A 17,684-nucleotide genomic window follows, 5' to 3' on the forward strand; every position below is an offset into this window, starting at 1 on the left:
CTGCTCTAAACTCTCCTTTACCTCTTTTTTTTCACACTTAAAATTTCAGGCTTGCCACTGGATAAAAGTCTTCTTTGGGAACATATGCTGGATACTTAAATGTTGAAGCAAATCTCTGTTTCTGCAATTTAAGTAATTCCAGGGATGACCCTGAGAAGTCGTATCTTGGCTGGGATGATATTTAAGTTAGTATTTACAACTGCCTGTGAGTTTTGCTGAGTAAAGGTTATTTGCACAGTAATATTAGTCTTGTGCCTCTTTACTCAGCACTGTCCAGCCATTACCATGCTGCTCAAACTCAGCAGCTGTGCAATTATCAGCTTCTGTGACATCTTGATACTGTCACTAGCAATGGAAGGACCCAGGCAGTGGCAGGACGTTGCACAAAAGACCCTTCAATAAATAAATACCAAGAATAACTGATTGCCAAAGTGAAGCATTTAATCACATAGGCTTTTCTATCACTGGAAATGAAGGCAGACATGCTGTTACAGTAATATGGGGAGAGAAAAAATGAGATTGAGCAGCAGCAGCAAAGAAACAAAGAAGAAGCTGAAGGAAAACAAAATATGGAGATGATTTAAAATCACTTATGAGACCTGTGCCTGCTAATGCATTTTTTCAAATGATTATGACTTACAGAAAATACATTCAGACATCTTCTTCTCATTAGAAACACTGAGTTGAAAAAGATCTAACCAGTATCCCAGTGTGTTCCCCTAACATGAGCTTTTGAACCACAGCTACGAAGTTGCATCCAACATTGGTATGCCTTAATATCATATGTTGCTGGATGATGAGACATCTGTGTTCTTATATGGACAATCACATTACCCCAGCATCAGCAAGAGTGTTTCTAGAGAACAATTCCTGATGTGTTAGCATGGTTTCTATCTTTCTATCGAGACTAGTATGCTCTATCTTTGACTTCATCATTTTCTAGCTGATGGGAATTTCAAAAGAGCTGCTGTAGAGAGCTTTTACTGTTACTCACTGCTTTTTCAGTGATTGATAGGCAATGCTGTCAAACATCAACAGAAAATGAGGATGCATCATTGGTTCAAACCATGAAGATACAGTGAAAACTCTGAGATAATGACAAATCACTTTTGCTAAAGCACCTTTTAAAGTGGTGGTGAAAAGGCTCAGAGGGTGATGTCTATGTCCTAACATAGTTAGTGGTGACTTTTTTAGTGAGGTTTAACCAGAAAGAACTCTGGTTGCAAACTTTCAGAAGCAAAGACAAAGGAATAAAAAGAGCAAAGCAACAAGAGATTTTAACACCGGGCAACTGTTCTCATTTTTATTTAATCAGACTCCAAAACCAACTAACTCTGCCTGTTGTCACTTTGTTTTCCCAGGCAGGTACACTTTCTGAGCATAATTCTAAAGTGAGAGTGGACAAAGTGACAGAAGAGCCTCAGTAGTTTCCTAGTGTAGGGGAAAGGCCTTCAGAGCTGCAAATAATAACCAGAGACTAAATTCTGCTCTCTGTCATGCTGGAGAAAATTCAAAGTAATTACCCCACTGACTTCAGTGTAGTGATCCTAGATTTATATTACTGTAAATGACAGCAAAAATTGGACCCAATATAGAAATAATTTATCTAAGGCCCTAAGTATAGTTAGTTGCACAATTCAATCTGTAAATAATGCCTCTAATGCACATATGGCTAATTTACATCCAGACTATGAGAACATATCCAGTGCTGATTTCCAGGATGCTTAAAGCACTAGGCAGTGCCAAAATAAATCTGCAGTATTCCCAGAGCCCTCTCAATCCTTCCAACTTCTGGGGTTGGAAAGAAGATGCACTACACACATTTTGGAAAAGTGAAATTCTATCTGCTATATACTAGTTATTGGATAATTCTTACCAAAAGGGCATAGGAGGCTGTTAAGCAGCACTCCATGTCTACTTGCAAGAGCTCTGCAGGCTCTCTCCTCTCAAGAAGTTGTTTTTATCTAATTTGTCTCTTACTGGGAGCAGAATTCTAGGAGCAGCTTGAGTTTTCTAAGAATAAACCACATTTGAAAGATATAAGGGTTTTAAGTAACATTGGAGAAGAGTGCTTGGAGTACATACATTTAACATACATAAAAATTAACTACAGCAATTTGAGTTAGATTCCTTCTCTAATCACATATTTATGTTAAGACCTTGCCGAAGCCAATTTGAAATTGAGACTTGTAGGAGGAAAGATGGTATAAAAATCTGAATTATTCACTGGCTTGGCAAGAGAAAAAAAATCTGCCAAAATACCAAGTATTGTTCTGGGCTTTATATGAGCATTGCAATGTGGTGTGTGAAGAGTTAGAAAATCCATGTCCTGCTGTACCTTGGATTTCAGAGGAGGCATGTTAAGCCTAAGTGTAACAAACACATCAACCAACCTCCCTTCCTCCCTTCATGTTAATTTATTTACCTTTTGGGTTGGTTGGTTGGTTGGTTGGTTGGGGTGTGGGTTTTTTGGATCATCAGGGGAGAAGAACTCTCCTGCTATGAACACACAGGAAGTGTTGAGACCCTGCGGTTAAATGCAGATTAATCACGGCTGCCTCAGTGCTGCAGGTGGATTCCATTAGACCCTTCAACATCAGAAGAGACACAGGATAGTCCTCTGGTAGAAGAAAATCCCTCGGAAGAAGTTTTGGGGGCAGCTAAGCCTGGGAAAAAGTCTTGGAATGAGCAGGAAGTTCAAGTGTGTTTAGCTAAGACCAGACTTGAATGAGGACTCATTTAGTCACTCATTTAAAGGAGTGCACCATGCTTGAAGGTGGGTAGGTGTTTTACCCACTTGATGTGACTGCCACCTTGGTGCACAAACACACGAGGTAAATATAACAATTTCATCTTCATACAAATAATTCCATTTAGTCTGTCCCCCCATGGGAGCCTAATGATGTTGAATGTGTGGGTCCTATAAAGCCATTTGAGGTCCAAGAGAGGGAAAACAATTAGAGAAGTTCAGAACTTACTTCACAAAGGACTCCTTTTAGAACATAATTTTCTGGTATTTGCCAAGATTCTCCTTAAGGGAGTTGATAAGTTTGGAGAATTTGTGAGGTAATGGTCTCTGAGATTGTTGGAGATCCATAAAGAATAAATGATCTAGAGAATAAATGCAGGAGTTATTTAAACACAAGAAACGTACCTCTGAAGAAGCCTCATATTCAAACAATGATAAAAATCTTTCTTATTTTTTCTTCTTCTGGTTCATTAAGAAACTAGAAAGGTCATCATTTTTAAGTTGTTTTTTTTTCTACTGTTAATGTTTCTTAGGTTCAAGTCAAGCACAAAAAAAAAAAATTACTATTCTCTGCAAAGATGACAAAATTATCCTTGATTCTCCCTATATTACTTATTTCCATTTCCAATGCATAAAAGTTCTTTGAGATGTTCAGTCACTGGACATATACCGAAAACAGGAAAAAATGTATTTAAATCTAAGAATACATGCCATATAGGCAATTTTTATTCCTAATTTAACGCTTCATTTTGAGCTTCAGTTTGTGTTTCTGTGATTTTTGAACAGGTACTTCTCCAATGGTCAGTTTGGAGGTGTCCTTGAAGTTTAGGTGAGCGAAGGGCAAATCTGAATTTAGTCCTTAGAGGTTAGTTTTAAAAGAGTTTCATGTCACTGGTGCTGTCCCCTGTGGAGGTATTGCTGATGACAGTCTGAACTCTACCAGGCGTGGGGCAGGATGTACCCCATGGCTATGTCAGGTTGGAAGTGCTGGAGTTTGCATGATGGGGAGGCTTTGACAGAAGAGCACAATGGTTTGTGCAGAAGCTGCTGAGAACGAGGTATTTTCATGTTTTTAAAAGGCTGAAGTGAAATCTAACCTGCTAGACAGCTGACTAACATCTTGAGACACAGGCAGTTTGGGTCAAACTGGGTGACTGGCAAGTTTAATTATAGTATTTGCTGATTGTTTTACAACATTTAAGCCTCTTTGAACTTCACAATGGATGAGAGTGTTGAAAGGCTGTGAAACATGTTCAGCTAAAAATGAACAAAAAAAGGATGATGCTTCCAACACTCTTAGTGGTACCTGGCATTTATTTGAAGTCTGATATTGCACACAGGACTTCCATATCCAGATTTCTATCAGAACAATGGACAATTCTATGGCATTTGCCTGATTTCAAGCCCCCACTCCCCTTTCCAGAGACACATTTCCTTTGCTGTTTCTTGTATAGTCCAGTTCTTTGCATGAATGCAAGAAAGACAGGTGAAGAGTGAGGCAGGGCAGAGACAAACTGCATCCCAAGCAGATAAGCTCACAGCTGGCTGGAGAGAGCAGCACAGAAGAAATTACAGTGGCAGTACCTGAGAGCTCAGGACCATTGAGATCTCTGCAGGGCTTTCAAAACCTACCAGAGAAAATTCAGCCCTAGTGTTGAGGCCAAAGATCTCCTCCTTCTGAGCAGATGGTCCACAAGAGTGAATGTGAAAGGTAAAATAAAGCACGCAGAGCAGGACAGTGGCCTAACTGACCCAGCCTCAGCAAACCTTGAACATTTTGGGTTGCAAAATCTGGGGTCAGAACAGAAATTTCATTAATATTCTTCTAGCTTTTAATAATTACATCAAAATACTTCCAGCATAGTGAATTCATAGAAACCAAGAGAGCAGACAAAACCAGTAGCTTGAGAAAAACTTTCCAATTCACAGCAGTTTGAGCCCAGCTATTTGATTTCTGCAGTCAATTAATTCTAGTGAATTCCTGAAGTCACTAATTGAAAAAATAACGATAGCTAAGATAAAGCTAACAGGCAACAATATTCCATCTCAAAAATTGCACAGTCTTTCCAGAAAACAGTCTGGACAATTGCAACAGCTACTGAAAGTTATTCAGCAAGGCAGGAAGCAGAAGCTTGTCACATGTTGAGACAAAACCAGCCTGTTCCTCGCTGCAATGTAGTGTTCAAAGCAAACACAACGCCTGCAATCTGCCAACTAAGAATTATTCAGCAAATAATTTCAAATAGGAGATAACATTTTCATAAGAAAAAAACAACAAAATGTTTCCTACTTCATAAACAGAAGTCAGGGAGAAATCAGGTCACAAATTACCTACTGCAGTTTACCAGTGTAAACACAACTGCTCTGACCCTCTTTAGCAAGTACACAACTGGAAATGAGAAGCAGAATGTGGAACTGTCTCAGTAGTACAGGCAAAAAGATTTTCTTGAATTTTCTTTTGAAAGGACAGCCAGAATATCAAGGCTCATGTTTAATCAGATGTACTGTAGGCTCAGGAGGGAGAAATGAGAGGGAATTACAAAATACTGAAATTTAAAAAAAATCCACCATACTTCTTGGAATTCCCTCTCTAAAAAACAAACAAACAAACAAACAAACCAGTGTTATCTCCTGGTTCAGAAATGACTGGAAGAAAGTGTAATAGAGATAGATGGCACACATGAGCTTTAGGGGTCTGTATTAAATATACCATAGATATCACATTGTTCTGTGATTAACAATTGCTTTTCAAACTCGCTCTCATCACTATCTACAAGGAGATGGAGTGTTGGAGTAGCCACCAGGAACAGCTGGTGTTGGAGTCACCACCAGCTATTGCAAATTAGAAATGCAGAAACACTTTTCTGAGGTCACATATTCCAGCTTTGATGGCTTTTTCTTCATCAGTAAGAATTCTGGGCTTGCTTTTCTCAGCTTTCTCCAACACTACACAGGGGGTGGCAGAACAGGGAAAATGGGCAGGGCACACAACACTACAGGAGCTACCTACCATCCACAGGGAGAAATCCTTTTTACCACAGTGTAGCATACAAAGGAGCTACATTTGACTGCAAGCTCCAAACATAATGTTTTGAGCTCAAAATCCTCTAAAAGAAATGAAGGACTAGAAAATTGATTATGAGACATCCTCAGAGTGAGTGGATTTGGACAGAAAACATGATACAGCAGTGACAGTGAGTTTGAAAGATTATTATTACAGAACAACAGTGGATATCTATGGTGCACTGAAGGAGTGGTACAGTCCTGTAACCAAAATGGTGCATAGGAAATAAAATGGTTTTACTAATGTAATATTCACTAAATCATGGACAGTAATGAGCAAAAGCTACAGTGCATACAGGCACTGAGCAGTTGTGGTGGCTCAGTGAATGAAAATCTGAGTCATTTCTGGATTAATGCTCTAACACAGTGCCAGGGGACACTGTGTTGCTGGAGATATCATTATTTCTCTGAGATATTTTGTCATTTATATCCCATGCTACATTCCAGAAGATGACAATTACCCTATTCCAAAGAGGACAATATCAAAAGGCCAGCTTTCAGCTTGACCCTAGAGGGGTGTAAGAGGGAATAAAATATATCTGGTGCACCTTTGAGCAGAATTCTCTTCAAGCACAGCGGTGGAGGAGTTGAGGGGGCATCTCCCCAGTGCCTGCTCCACCAGCTGAGCAGAGAGGAGAAACATGAGAAAGGGGAAAGGTTTTACACTCCTCACATGCCAGATTGCACATAAGGAGTAGAGGACTAATAATCTGTTTATTTTTGAAAGCAGGAAAGGCAGATTGGGTATTGCATTGATATATGGTCTGCAGCAGTACAAAAGTTCTTCCACCTTTCCCTGTTCAGCTGTGTGCACATGTAGTCCAGTCAGCTCCTGTTTAGAAAGAGACAATAACAAGAAATTAGAGAATACCAATAAAAGGCAAGGAAAAAGCACAAATCCTGCCTCTTATAAAAACTCATTAAAGTTTTCCTAAGACGCAGCATGCAGGACATGATGTTTGACTTAAATTTCTATTAAATAAATACATTCTGCCTACCTAAAATTCATTTCTTGTTCTGATTTGATGAGTTCATCATGCTTGGTTTCTACTTAGTTCAATGAAGATTATTCTACTAAAACAGAATTTGTATGTGGTAAAATTAATTTCAGAAATATTCTGATGCACATAAGTCTCTCTGGTTTCCAAGAAACCCCGTGCCTTCCCCCCATGGCCTAAGTCTCCCGCAGAACACTGGCACCATAATCTCCTCTGGCTCTTCCAGCCCAAAATACTCTTTCCCCAAGCACAGCAGCTCCTTCTGGGAGCTTCACTGTGAAATATCTGGGAAAGATACCTGAGGATGTGGAAGAATGACAGCTGCAGGGAAGGGGAAGGGGTTTTCAGGTGAGGGGATGGTGATTTATCCCAAAGAGCTGACCTGCAGCCTTAATTGGCCATTAGTGTCTCAGCATCACAAAGCAAGGCAGACAACCACAACATTTGTAACACTTTCAGAAACTACTATCCTAAATGATCCATTTACACATTTTTTCCTAAATATGATCCCAGAACATGTATTGAAGTTACCATTTCCAACTGGACCATCTATTTTCCTTTCAGGAAAAATCAGATACAATGTGGAAGAGGATAGAAGTGCCAGCTCTGTGTTAACTATCACAGCATGCAGACAGCTGTCCTTGACAGCCAAAAACTGAGCATCAATTTATTTATTTATTAAAATGGTGTACAGAGATGTCATGAGCTGGGTTCAGGCTAATGACTGTGTGTAGACGGGGGATCCCCCCTTTTGGGACCTCAGACAATAACTTGTTTGGCATTAGGTATTTTGGGTAGCATCACACTTTACTCTCCCTAAAGGCCTTCAGCTTTAAAATTTTAATTTCCTGTAGGTCTCAGCTGTATGAGAAGGTCTCACAAGTTTTCTTTGCTCACTAACTTGTAAGCCATGGACCAGGGACTCGTGAGTGAGGGATGGTGGGTGAAGTATCTGACCTGGCTGCTGGTTTCCCTGCTTCATATGGTTTGCAGGGATGGGATACAACTTGCAACTGTTTTGTTTTTTTTTTTGGTAGAAACAATGTTAATACCTTAATAACGACTTCACTTACAGGTGCACATGTAAACACGTGCAGTGTCCGTGTGTACCATAAGCATGTCCTCAAAACATCTTGTTTCTTAATATTTTTATTAATATTTTTATATTTTCTAATTTTCACTCTCTCATTTAAATCAAATAGATTTGCTAGGGCGGGGGGATGGGGCTGAAAAATAAAGACGTTTCCGAACCGGCTGGCAGCACGATGGGTCCCAGAGCAGCATCGCTCCCGGCTGGCTCCGTGGCCACCCCCGAGCCCCTAATATTGAATAAAAATAACAACAATAGGCGCCTTTAGCCAAGTACCCTCCTCTCCACGGCTCCTGCAGAGCTCTCTGCTCGATCTAGAAACAAAAATAGCGATGAATTAATTAACGGGACGGGGCTCCCAGCCGGGAGGGGGCCCCGGGAGCCCAGCGCTCCGTCACGCCCGGGGGAGCCGCGGCCTGTCCGGCCCTGCCCGCGGGCAGCGGGGGTGCTCGGGGCGCCGGGCAGCGCCCGCCCGGGCGGCCGGGGAACGGCGGCGAAGGGAAGAGAGGGAGGGAGCGAACCCTGCCCTCTGCCCTCTGCCCGCCGCCGCCCGCAGCATGGGGAAGGCGGAAGCGGCGGAGCCGGCCCGTCAGGCCGGGCGGCGGCGGGGGGGCAGCGCGGCGAGAGGCTGAGGCGGCCGCGGCAGGGACGGGCGGACTGACGGAGGCAGGGAGGGCAGCCGGGCACCGAGCCCTCCGCCGACACCGAACCGCCGCCGGCACCGAGCCGGGACGAGCAGGGGGAGGCCGCCGCCGGCCTGCGGGGCCCCGCGGCGGAGCGGCCCTGCCCGGGGGATGCCCTGGGGGCGGCGCGGGGCCGGGCCGGCGGCAGCGGCGGGCAGGGCCAGGCCGGGCGCGGGAGGGCGGCGGGGCCGGGGCTGCGGCGGGACCTGCAGCCCCCGGCCATGGAGCCGCAGGTGGGGCTGCCGGGGAAGGGGGGGACCCGCGGGCTGGTGAGGGCCACCCGCGGCCAGCAGCGCTAGAGGAAGGACCAGCCGAGCCCCTGACAGGTGTCTCCGCCGTAAGTGCCCTTACGCAGTCCCTCGAGGACTGATAGACTTTGCGTTTATTACTGCTGCTGCTGCTGCTGCTGCTGCGATCTTCAAAGATGATGTTGGCGGAGCAAGCCCAAAAGTGGTTCCCAACTCATGTGCAAGTTACGGTCCTTCAAGCCAAAGGTCTGAAGCCAAAAGGTAAAAATGGCAGCAACGATGCCTACACCATCATCCAGCTGGGCAAGGAGAAGTACTCCACATCGGTGGCTGAGAAGACGCTGGATCCCATCTGGAAAGAAGAGGCCTCCTTCGAGCTCCCTGGACTACTCATGCAGGAGAATCCAGAAAAATACATCCTGTACCTGATTGTCATGCACAGGTCGCTGGTGGGGCTGGACAGGTTTTTGGGACAGGTAGCCATAAGTCTGAATGATATATTTGAAGACAAGCAAAGACGGAAAACAGAGTAAGTGATGGTTGGCTTTTTTAAATTATAATTTGTATTCCTTGGAGAGTTGCACTTGGGGAGGGTGGGAAATAGTAGCCTTACTATCAACATACGTACTTTGAAATGAAATTAGTACATTCCTGTCATTGATTTTGTGTTCAAATCTCTTAACCTATACAGTTATGTCATTGTGGCCTGACCTCTTCCAGAGAAGTTTACTGTAATCAAAGTGCTTACTCTGCACAGGGAAGGATTGTCAATAACATTAACTTTTCTGACAAACTCTTGTGTGTAACATGAACTCATTACAGTTTGTTTATCTAAGCATTTTTCTTTGTTCTGCACAGGACCATACCCCCATTCATCTCCTACCTCAGTTTGAACCATGCGTGAGATTCAGATGCCCTGAAATCTGGTGTGGTTCTCTTTAAAATTGTTTTCCTTCAGTTGTTTCAACCACGTGTCTTTAAATATTTTATATTTATGTTTTAGTGGTCAATGAACTGTGACTTAATGAAGGCTTACCACAACAGCACAATGCTTTGCTGGTCCTGATTAATCTTAGGCCATGATCCCACGGGCTGCACTGTGCAGCAGGCCGCTGCTGAGAAGACTGAAGAGAGAATTCAGCTCTTGTGGTAGCTTCCATCACTACCTACATAAGCTTTTGTCAAATAAAATAGTGTTAGCCAGGAAGTTCAGGCATTGGAATGCAAACAAAGGATTTTTTATTTTAAAGGCATCATAGCAGTTTATTAAGTTGAACTGTATTTATCTAATTCTCTGAGTTTTTCAACTAAATGAGTAAAGTTGTTATAATTCAAGACATGGTTGCCCAAAGGTGTTTGGTACCAGTGTAATTTATCCTCCGTGTGTGTAACTCAGACTGTGGGTATGAGAGTACTGCAGGCATGCCTACAACTCCATGCTTTGGGTTTGCTGTAGATATGCTTGTCCCGCAGAAGTAAAATCAGAACAGCTTGGAGAGCTCCAAGTGAGCTCCGTGTTGGCAGTGACATATGGATGCCGACAGACCTGTCTGCAGCGGTTAAAGAGTTCCTGCTCCAGGTGCCTTTCCTCCTCTAGCGTCTCTTCAGAAGAGTACAAAGGCTCCTTTGCCCAAATCTCAGATGTTAAAATTAAAGTCTGGTGTCCATAGTGATGGTGGGTCTGTGGTGAGGTGCTGGACTTTGCATCCAAGCCACTAAAAGACTGGTGTTGCTTGTCTGTCTCTGCCTGTGCCAGGGTTGGACCTCCAGCAGCATTGGCAGTTGGAGGTGGAAATCCATATGGTTAACACCAGACAGGGCTTCTTGGTCAGACAACTGTTTCTGCTGAAACCACCTCAAAACTTGGTCCTACTTAAATGCATGGCTGAGGTTGAAGAGCACCAAAGACAAGTCCAAGCTCTCTGTGCCCTGGTGTTTGTTTTTGTAAACTGAACTTTTTGCAAAACAGTATGTTCACAAACTTTATGATAGGAAAGAAGAAGTCTGTGTGGAATCTCTCGTGGGTTCACTGCCTGGAGTATTATGCTTTTTAATTGCTTAGCTTTTTAGGGACAAACCAGTTATCTTGATGCAATACGTGATAATGCCTGTAGCCTTAGGGTCTTAATTTCTGTTAACACTTGATTCAAGAAGTTTCACTGCTCTTTAGACATGTATCTTGAAAATTCTTGACTCATTAGCTGTAATTATCTTGCAAGTCAGTAGTCAACTGCCTTAGTTGCAACACCTAGCAACGAGGTGAAAAACAAGGTGAATGAATGAGGGAGGAACACTACTAAAAGTAAAAACTATAAATCTAGATAGAAATATGTGTTAAGAAGCTGGAGTAAAATATGTAAATTATTCCATTATTACTCTGAGTAACAAAACTTCTTTTCCCTAGAAGAAGAAACATAGGCCCCTGCATCAGGTTTAGCAAAAGTAGTGCTGGAGTCAGTCTTGCAAAATTATTCCAGAAATTTTTAAGTGGGGTAAGTAACACAGTCCTTGTGATAGTTAAACAAACATTCAGATCTGCGGTATTTTTATAGGAATTTATGCGTAGCAGGGCTCCATAGGTGTTCTTTATTTTCTCATTTCTTTCTCTGAAGTGTGAGAGAGGAACTCCTGCTATGTAGCTGTGGAGCAGATCCTCCCAGAGCACTGCTGAAATCACCTCGGCTCCCCGGGAATGCTGCGCGCTGCCTGCGAGCTCTGCTGCACGAGATGGGGGCCTATGGGGAAAGTTTTACAAACAGCCTAAGTCCTTTCTTCAGAAGTTACTTGAGCATTTAAGATTGCAAATCTTATTAAAAGTTGATGGGTGTTAGGCTTCTAGGGCCGAGCAGCCGTACTTGTAAAAGTCTTATGTAAGTGTAAAAGTGCGGCTGGGCGGCAAGTGGGATTTTTGGCAGCGCGTTCTCGCTTAATGCCGATTTAAATTCTTACGAGGAAGGAGCCACTGAAAGTCCAGTTTTCCCCTTGGTGTCTTTAGGTGCTTAGAAAGCTCAAAAATGTCCTTTCTAAAACTCACTTTCAAAAAAAAAGTAACTCTGAGTTCTTAAGTTTAGATGTTTTTGAGAAGTTTTTGTGCTTGTGTGCCCCGTGGCACGCGGGTGTGTCGTGGCTGTCTCCTTTAAGCATTCGTTGGAGATGTGGATGCAATATTTGTACGTGTGTGTGGGACGAGGGCAAACTTTCAAGAATAGATTTACGAATGCAATCTCAAACAAAATGCTCTTTTTTCCCTCCCTCTTTATTAAATCCTTTTTGATAGAAAATACTCCTATTCCTGTGTTGGCAGTAAACTAAGGGTAATATATTTGGACCTGAAGACCTTCTAACTGTGAGTGTGGTGTGGGAACTGAGACACCCAGCACCTTTCAAAACCAAGTCCAATGTCTTTGTTACCAAAGCATTCTGATGGTTGAAAGCTATATTCATTGTTTCAGAAACACTAATCTGTTTTATTAAGCAATGTTTTTACTTTCAAATATGTTCAACAGGCTTGTGCTGTTATTAAATCCAGAGTTATTTTCTTATGTTGATGTAACCTTAACATTTCTTGCTTTGTTTGGGGATGAATGAGATCCAGTTATTTGATGAAGTGTCTATTGGTAATATTTCTACTTTTTAATATATTTAATAGCTTCCTCTTTCCAACACAGCTGTACATATGGTGCTGTAAGAGACAGACTCAAGAGTCACCAGGGTATTGCAAAAAAGATATTTAATATTCTGCACAATGCTGAACCCTGTCAGCAATTCCCTAGTGCTTTTTTAGTAAGGAGGTATGAGAAGTGAAGGCTACCAGCTGATTCTGAATTCCTAGGAAGACCGTGGGGTGTGTGACATTTGGCTTTTTACATATTTTTTTAATTTAATGTTTTATAATTTGGAAGAAATAAATTTCAAAAATCACTGCAGACTCAGGAACATTATGTTAGGGATTTTTTTTTTTTTCCCTGTGGAGCTTTTTTTGTTGCTTGTCACATCTTAAGACAAATACTCCCTGCAGTAAAGTTTTCAGGCAGAGGCCTCATGATGGGATGTGTCTTCTGTTCTAAGAAACTTGCTCTGGCTCAAGACTTAATGAAACAATGTAGTCTCTTTATTATAACTTGATAGGGAAGATTTTGTACACAGCATCATATGATGTCCTTTTCCTTTCTGAAACTGAAGATGTTTCAATTTCTTAAAAGTAAAAATTGCTGGAACAGTTAGATCCAGATGCAGCTCAGATGGTCCCTCACTAGCTCTCTTCCAGAGACTTCACCCAAGCATCTGCAGGATCCCAGTTAATTTTCTTTCTTTCCTAGTGCAGAAATGCCCATCGTACTGTGAAAGTTCGTAAATTTGTGTCTCTGACATCTCTGCTGTAGTTGAAATGGACAGGGACTCCTTACTTCTGCTCTTTTTTCCAGAGCTGAAAACTAGGCTCCAGATGCTGAAAGATTTTACTGAGGTTTTTTAACACTTCAAAAAGCTGTGGAAAAACTGCTTTATTGGAAGTGTATTTAGCATAAGTTTTCAAATGTTACATTTCTGACATGGCTTTTATTTTTTGCAATAACAACACGTGGGTTTTTTAATTCATCCTAAGAAATACATGGCAATTGTTTCCGTCTGCTCTTGCAAAATAAATATACCTCTTCTACTCTTCCATTTGAAATGTAAATTGTGATCAATGAACGTATTGTTTTAAAGCATATATGTTTTTTTGTAATCATTTCAATTCAGTTATAATTCACAGTTGCCTTAATGCTGCTCATAATCTGATTGCATAGCATCAAAACAAATTTTTGAGTTGCCATGAAATAAAAAAAAATGCTCATTTTCTGACATGTCTTAATTTACTGAAGCATTTTTCAGTTGTTTTTTACAATGACTCTTAACTTTCCCAGTGTTATTTATTTCCTCTGCTTTTGCTTCATCCTTGTTACTCTCTAATTCCACTCTGGTTATTGTCCATTCCTTCATGAGCTTTCCTGGACGTCTCATTTTATTGTATGTTCGGCTGATTTAAGATGTAACACTTGTTTGGAAAGCTATAAATTTGAGAAGGCAGGTGATGTAGAGTTATTATTTCTTATGGAAATGGTGAAGGAGACATCTTTTATTTGTGATTTAGTTCCTCTTCTCCCTGGGGTCTATAATACCTCAACATCACTCCCCTCCACACACACATATTGCAGCACTTGTTAAAGAAATGCTTCCTTGAGCATAATACAGTGAAGGAATCTTGGCCTTTTCTGAAGATACTTCTCAACTTCTATTGATCATAAAAACGGAGTCAAAACCAGCAAGCAAAGCAAAAAGAGCTCATGGTTGACCATGATCAGTACCCCTGTGTGGTAGGCACTGACTTTAGCGCTGCTGAGCTTCCTGGAAGATATGCAAATGGTGTGACTTTTTCCAAATTAATGTGAATTCTTTCTTGGCAGCCTCTGTCTTGGATATAAACTCCCTCTTCAACTGCCTCCTCTCTGTCCTCTCTCTCATCTGTAGCAGCATAACGAGAGGAAGGCTTCAAATACATCTGGAATTATGAGCAAGCAAACAACTAGTAAATAGATAATATATGGGCTCAGTGCTTGTTAATGAGTGGGAACCATTTTAATAATATTTCTACAAAACACAACACACTATTATTTAGTAATTTTTAGTCTTAATTTAAACAAGAAAAATGAAGGGATGAGCTTCAATAATAGTAGAAATAGCAGGGTGTAACAGAAAATGTCTTTATTGTGGCTAAAGCAGGAGAAAAATCTTGTTCCACTCAAGTCAAAATTTTGAAGAGTAGTAACTTAGAAATCTGTGAAAGGCACAGAAATAAAGAATAGCCTGGAGATTCTGTATGGGTTGTCTTGTTGTACCACTCATTAAATGAAAAAAAAAAAAAAAAAAGGAATGTGAGTAGTGAGGAACAAAAGAGAAAGATGGTTATAGGAGAAAATTAAATTTTGCCCAATTGTAGCTTTATGAACTTATAGTGATATTTTAAAATTATTTAGTAATATTCCCAGCATTTACATTTTGACAACAAATCCATGCACATCCTCTCAATAAGCCATAACTCTGAGTCAGAGTCTAAGTGCCATCTGGATTGAAATGCTTCTTCATTTTCTGTGCAAACATATTCAACTCAAATAACTGGCCTTAATTCTCATACCTTCAGTTAGTTTGTTTCTAACATAGAAGTATTCACACATAGTCTTTAGCCAAAATAATAAGTAAACTAAGACCACTTTAATGACTGTGATTCCGGTTGATGTTAGCAAGCCCCATAGTGAGGGTGTTGTGATAGTTGTCAGTTCCCATATGTTTTGTGGTGTTACAATGTCACTCTGTAGTATTTATTTTAAACTGCTTTCAATATCTCATTTCAGTTGGCTTCCAGTAAGTAAGAGTATTCATCTTTGTGAGTGTCATCACTTATTTTAATAAATAATTTGTTTTCTTCTTAATTTCCCTTCACACACGATGTAGTCTGTGCTCAACCCCTTGCCTCTTAATTTTCCTACTTGCTGACTTTTGGGGCAGCTTCTCAGTATGGTATCGGAATGATTTATCACAAAACATACTTCTGCATTTTTCAAAGTGCATACGCTGCTAAATGAAAATGTCAGACAGTTCTGGGCTTTGGATGTTGTTTTTTAACAATTAGCTGTGGGCATTTGTTAGTGGGCTTTTGTGAAGCAAGTTTCTTCAGTGTATCTAGCTTAACAGTAGTCATCAACTTCGTTTTTGTGACAGCTGATGGACGTCTAGCTAATGGTTCTAGCATTGAGATTCTGATGGCCTTTTATAGGGGTAAGTTTAGAAGTATCTGCCTGTATAGAAAATTCTCATTAAATGTGTAGCAGATCACGGTGTTGATTTTGATGATTATGTGGCTTTTTGCAAAATTCCTTCAGTAATTTGTGAATTGAAATAAAGATTTTGTAAAATTCTTTGGGTTTTTCAGCAGAGGAAAACTAGATCATCTCAACAGATAATTACCGGTAGAGTGAAGGCAGAGTGGTGTATCTGAGAAGCAGAAAGATGGGAAAATTCCTTCAATACTTTCCATCTTTGGCACTGTCCAGAAGACAGAGTTGGGAGATCATGTGTCATGCACAGGATGAATGTGCTGGCTGGAACACTTAATTCCTGTTGAAATTGGTAGATAAGTTACCCAGTGGTTTTGGAGGCTGTCAAAGTATATAATTAAAATGTAATTGAAATTAGGTAGTGCTTTTTCTTACCCATCTTGCTCACTGTTACATGGTGAGCAGAACAGGCTGAGTGATGCTTCTTCAAAAGAGAGAGAGGGATAAGACTTGGAACTGTCAGATTCTGAGGCAGATTTGGAGGACTAATAGAATCAGAAAAGGGGAGGAAAAAACCAGCTGAAAGTCTGTAGATCACTAGCTATTTAAAAGAAATAGCCCAGGGTTTTGTAACTTGCTCATTTATAGTAGCTTATTGCAATTTTCTCCTTCACCCTTCCTGTCTGTCTTCCCCAAGGTGAGGGTTCATAACTGGTAAGGCTGCTCAAGTTAGTGGAGCTTGCTTTTGCCACCCCTAGTTGTAGGTGTGGCCAAAATAAGCTAATCTTGTCATGGGTAGAAAGTAGCCATGCTCCTTCACATAGGGTTTTAGCTTTTCAGGGCTGCCTGGTCAGCAGGATTTTTCCTATTTAGCCTTGCACATTGAGCTTCTCTTTGCACATTCAAGAAAATTGTCGGCATGCAGAGTGGCAGTTTATAGAATACTTAAAAGTAAAAATTAACAGAAACCTGTGCAAGACAGGCAAAGCCCGTTAGCACACTGAAAAACAGATGAGAGAAAGAAGCAAGAGTTGTTCTGATGGAAGCCATCAGGACAAAGTTGAAATTAGAGGGTGTATGGAGGACATTGCCCTACAGAACATTTGAAGGTGAGAGCAAGAAGAATGAATGTGATTCCAAAGGCAATAGGGCTTCCTTTGAAGTTGGGAAAATTTGCCAGACTTTGTACAAGGTCTGTTTAAATAAAGACTGTCTGCAAGACTGGATGTAATATTTGGTTATTAAGTAAAAGGGCATCTGCTCTCATAAAAGCCACCCTGTTTTGTTCATGTATGTTATTGGCTATTTTCCTACTTTGTACAGGCTTTCTATAGAATAAGCTCATGGCAGCCTGACAAATGGAGCATTTATTGTGGCTAAAAGTACTGTAAACAAAACCAAAATAGCAAGTTTTATTGGCTTTTATAATACATTTCAATTTTTAAAATTGGCAGTAGTATAGTGGAATTTACTGTTTTAGGACCCAAATGTTATCTGAAAACAGCGGACTTCATTTCCCGATTCTTTTTTCTCTCCTATATGGAGCTGTTTTTTCTATTTGCTGCTCACGCCCATGTGTTGTCGAAACAGATTCTAATAAGAAACATTTATAGTCTTACTTGCTCATTCACGTGCAGCTCCACATAAATGCATTGCCTGCATTTGTTCTCATCTGTTTAAAAAAGTAATTAGTTGCCTTTGAATTTTGAAGAAAATCATGATTTGAGTCTGCTTCTCGTATTGTCTCGTTATAAGCTGAAGCATATGGAACCTTCATTATAAGTAAAACAAGATAAACTCTCCAAGGTAACAAAGAAACCTCCTTGAAATGCCTATGAAAATTAAATATCTGTCTTTCATACAAAGATTTGATCCAGCAATCATTATTCAAATAGAAATTCCATTGAAGACCAGAGGAATTTTGCTGGAGTAAAAGAGTTTATGATTAAATTCTGTTGGAATCAGTAGCAGTGTTGAACCTGGTTCCAGCAGGACCTTCTGTTGTCTTCCTAGGGAAAGGAGAGTTTCTTTGTTTTCCCAC

At 40.9% G+C, this 17,684-nt stretch overlaps 1 protein-coding gene and 1 long non-coding RNA gene across 3 annotated transcripts in view; one reads left to right on the forward strand and one right to left on the reverse strand.

Annotated features, from left to right (window-relative positions):
• Nucleotides 1-6,502: 6,502 nt before the first annotated feature.
• On the reverse strand, nucleotides 6,503-8,682 carry LOC128791423 (uncharacterized). Of its 2 annotated transcripts, none has more exons than XR_008432046.1 (3): nucleotides 8,062-8,682; nucleotides 6,811-6,883; nucleotides 6,503-6,644 (listed from the first exon to the last, which is right to left on the reverse strand). It is a non-coding gene; the product is annotated as an uncharacterized LOC128791423 (long non-coding RNA). The 2 variants fall into 2 exon arrangements; XR_008432045.1 differs by having other exon boundaries at nucleotides 6,811-6,886.
• An 88-nt stretch (nucleotides 8,683-8,770) lies between these two features.
• Nucleotides 8,771-17,684, forward strand: part of RAB11FIP2 (RAB11 family interacting protein 2) — a 32,317-nt gene continuing 23,403 nt past the window's right edge. Inside the window, exon 1 of the mRNA XM_053949080.1 lies at nucleotides 8,771-9,360. Coding sequence (XP_053805055.1) covers nucleotides 9,008-9,360 — 353 coding nt within the window. The 5' untranslated portion in view covers nucleotides 8,771-9,007. The remainder of the gene's footprint in view (nucleotides 9,361-17,684) is intronic.

Source organism: Vidua chalybeata, chromosome 8 (assembly GCF_026979565.1).
Source record: "Vidua chalybeata isolate OUT-0048 chromosome 8, bVidCha1 merged haplotype, whole genome shotgun sequence".
Taxonomy (NCBI): domain Eukaryota; kingdom Metazoa; phylum Chordata; class Aves; order Passeriformes; family Viduidae; genus Vidua; species Vidua chalybeata.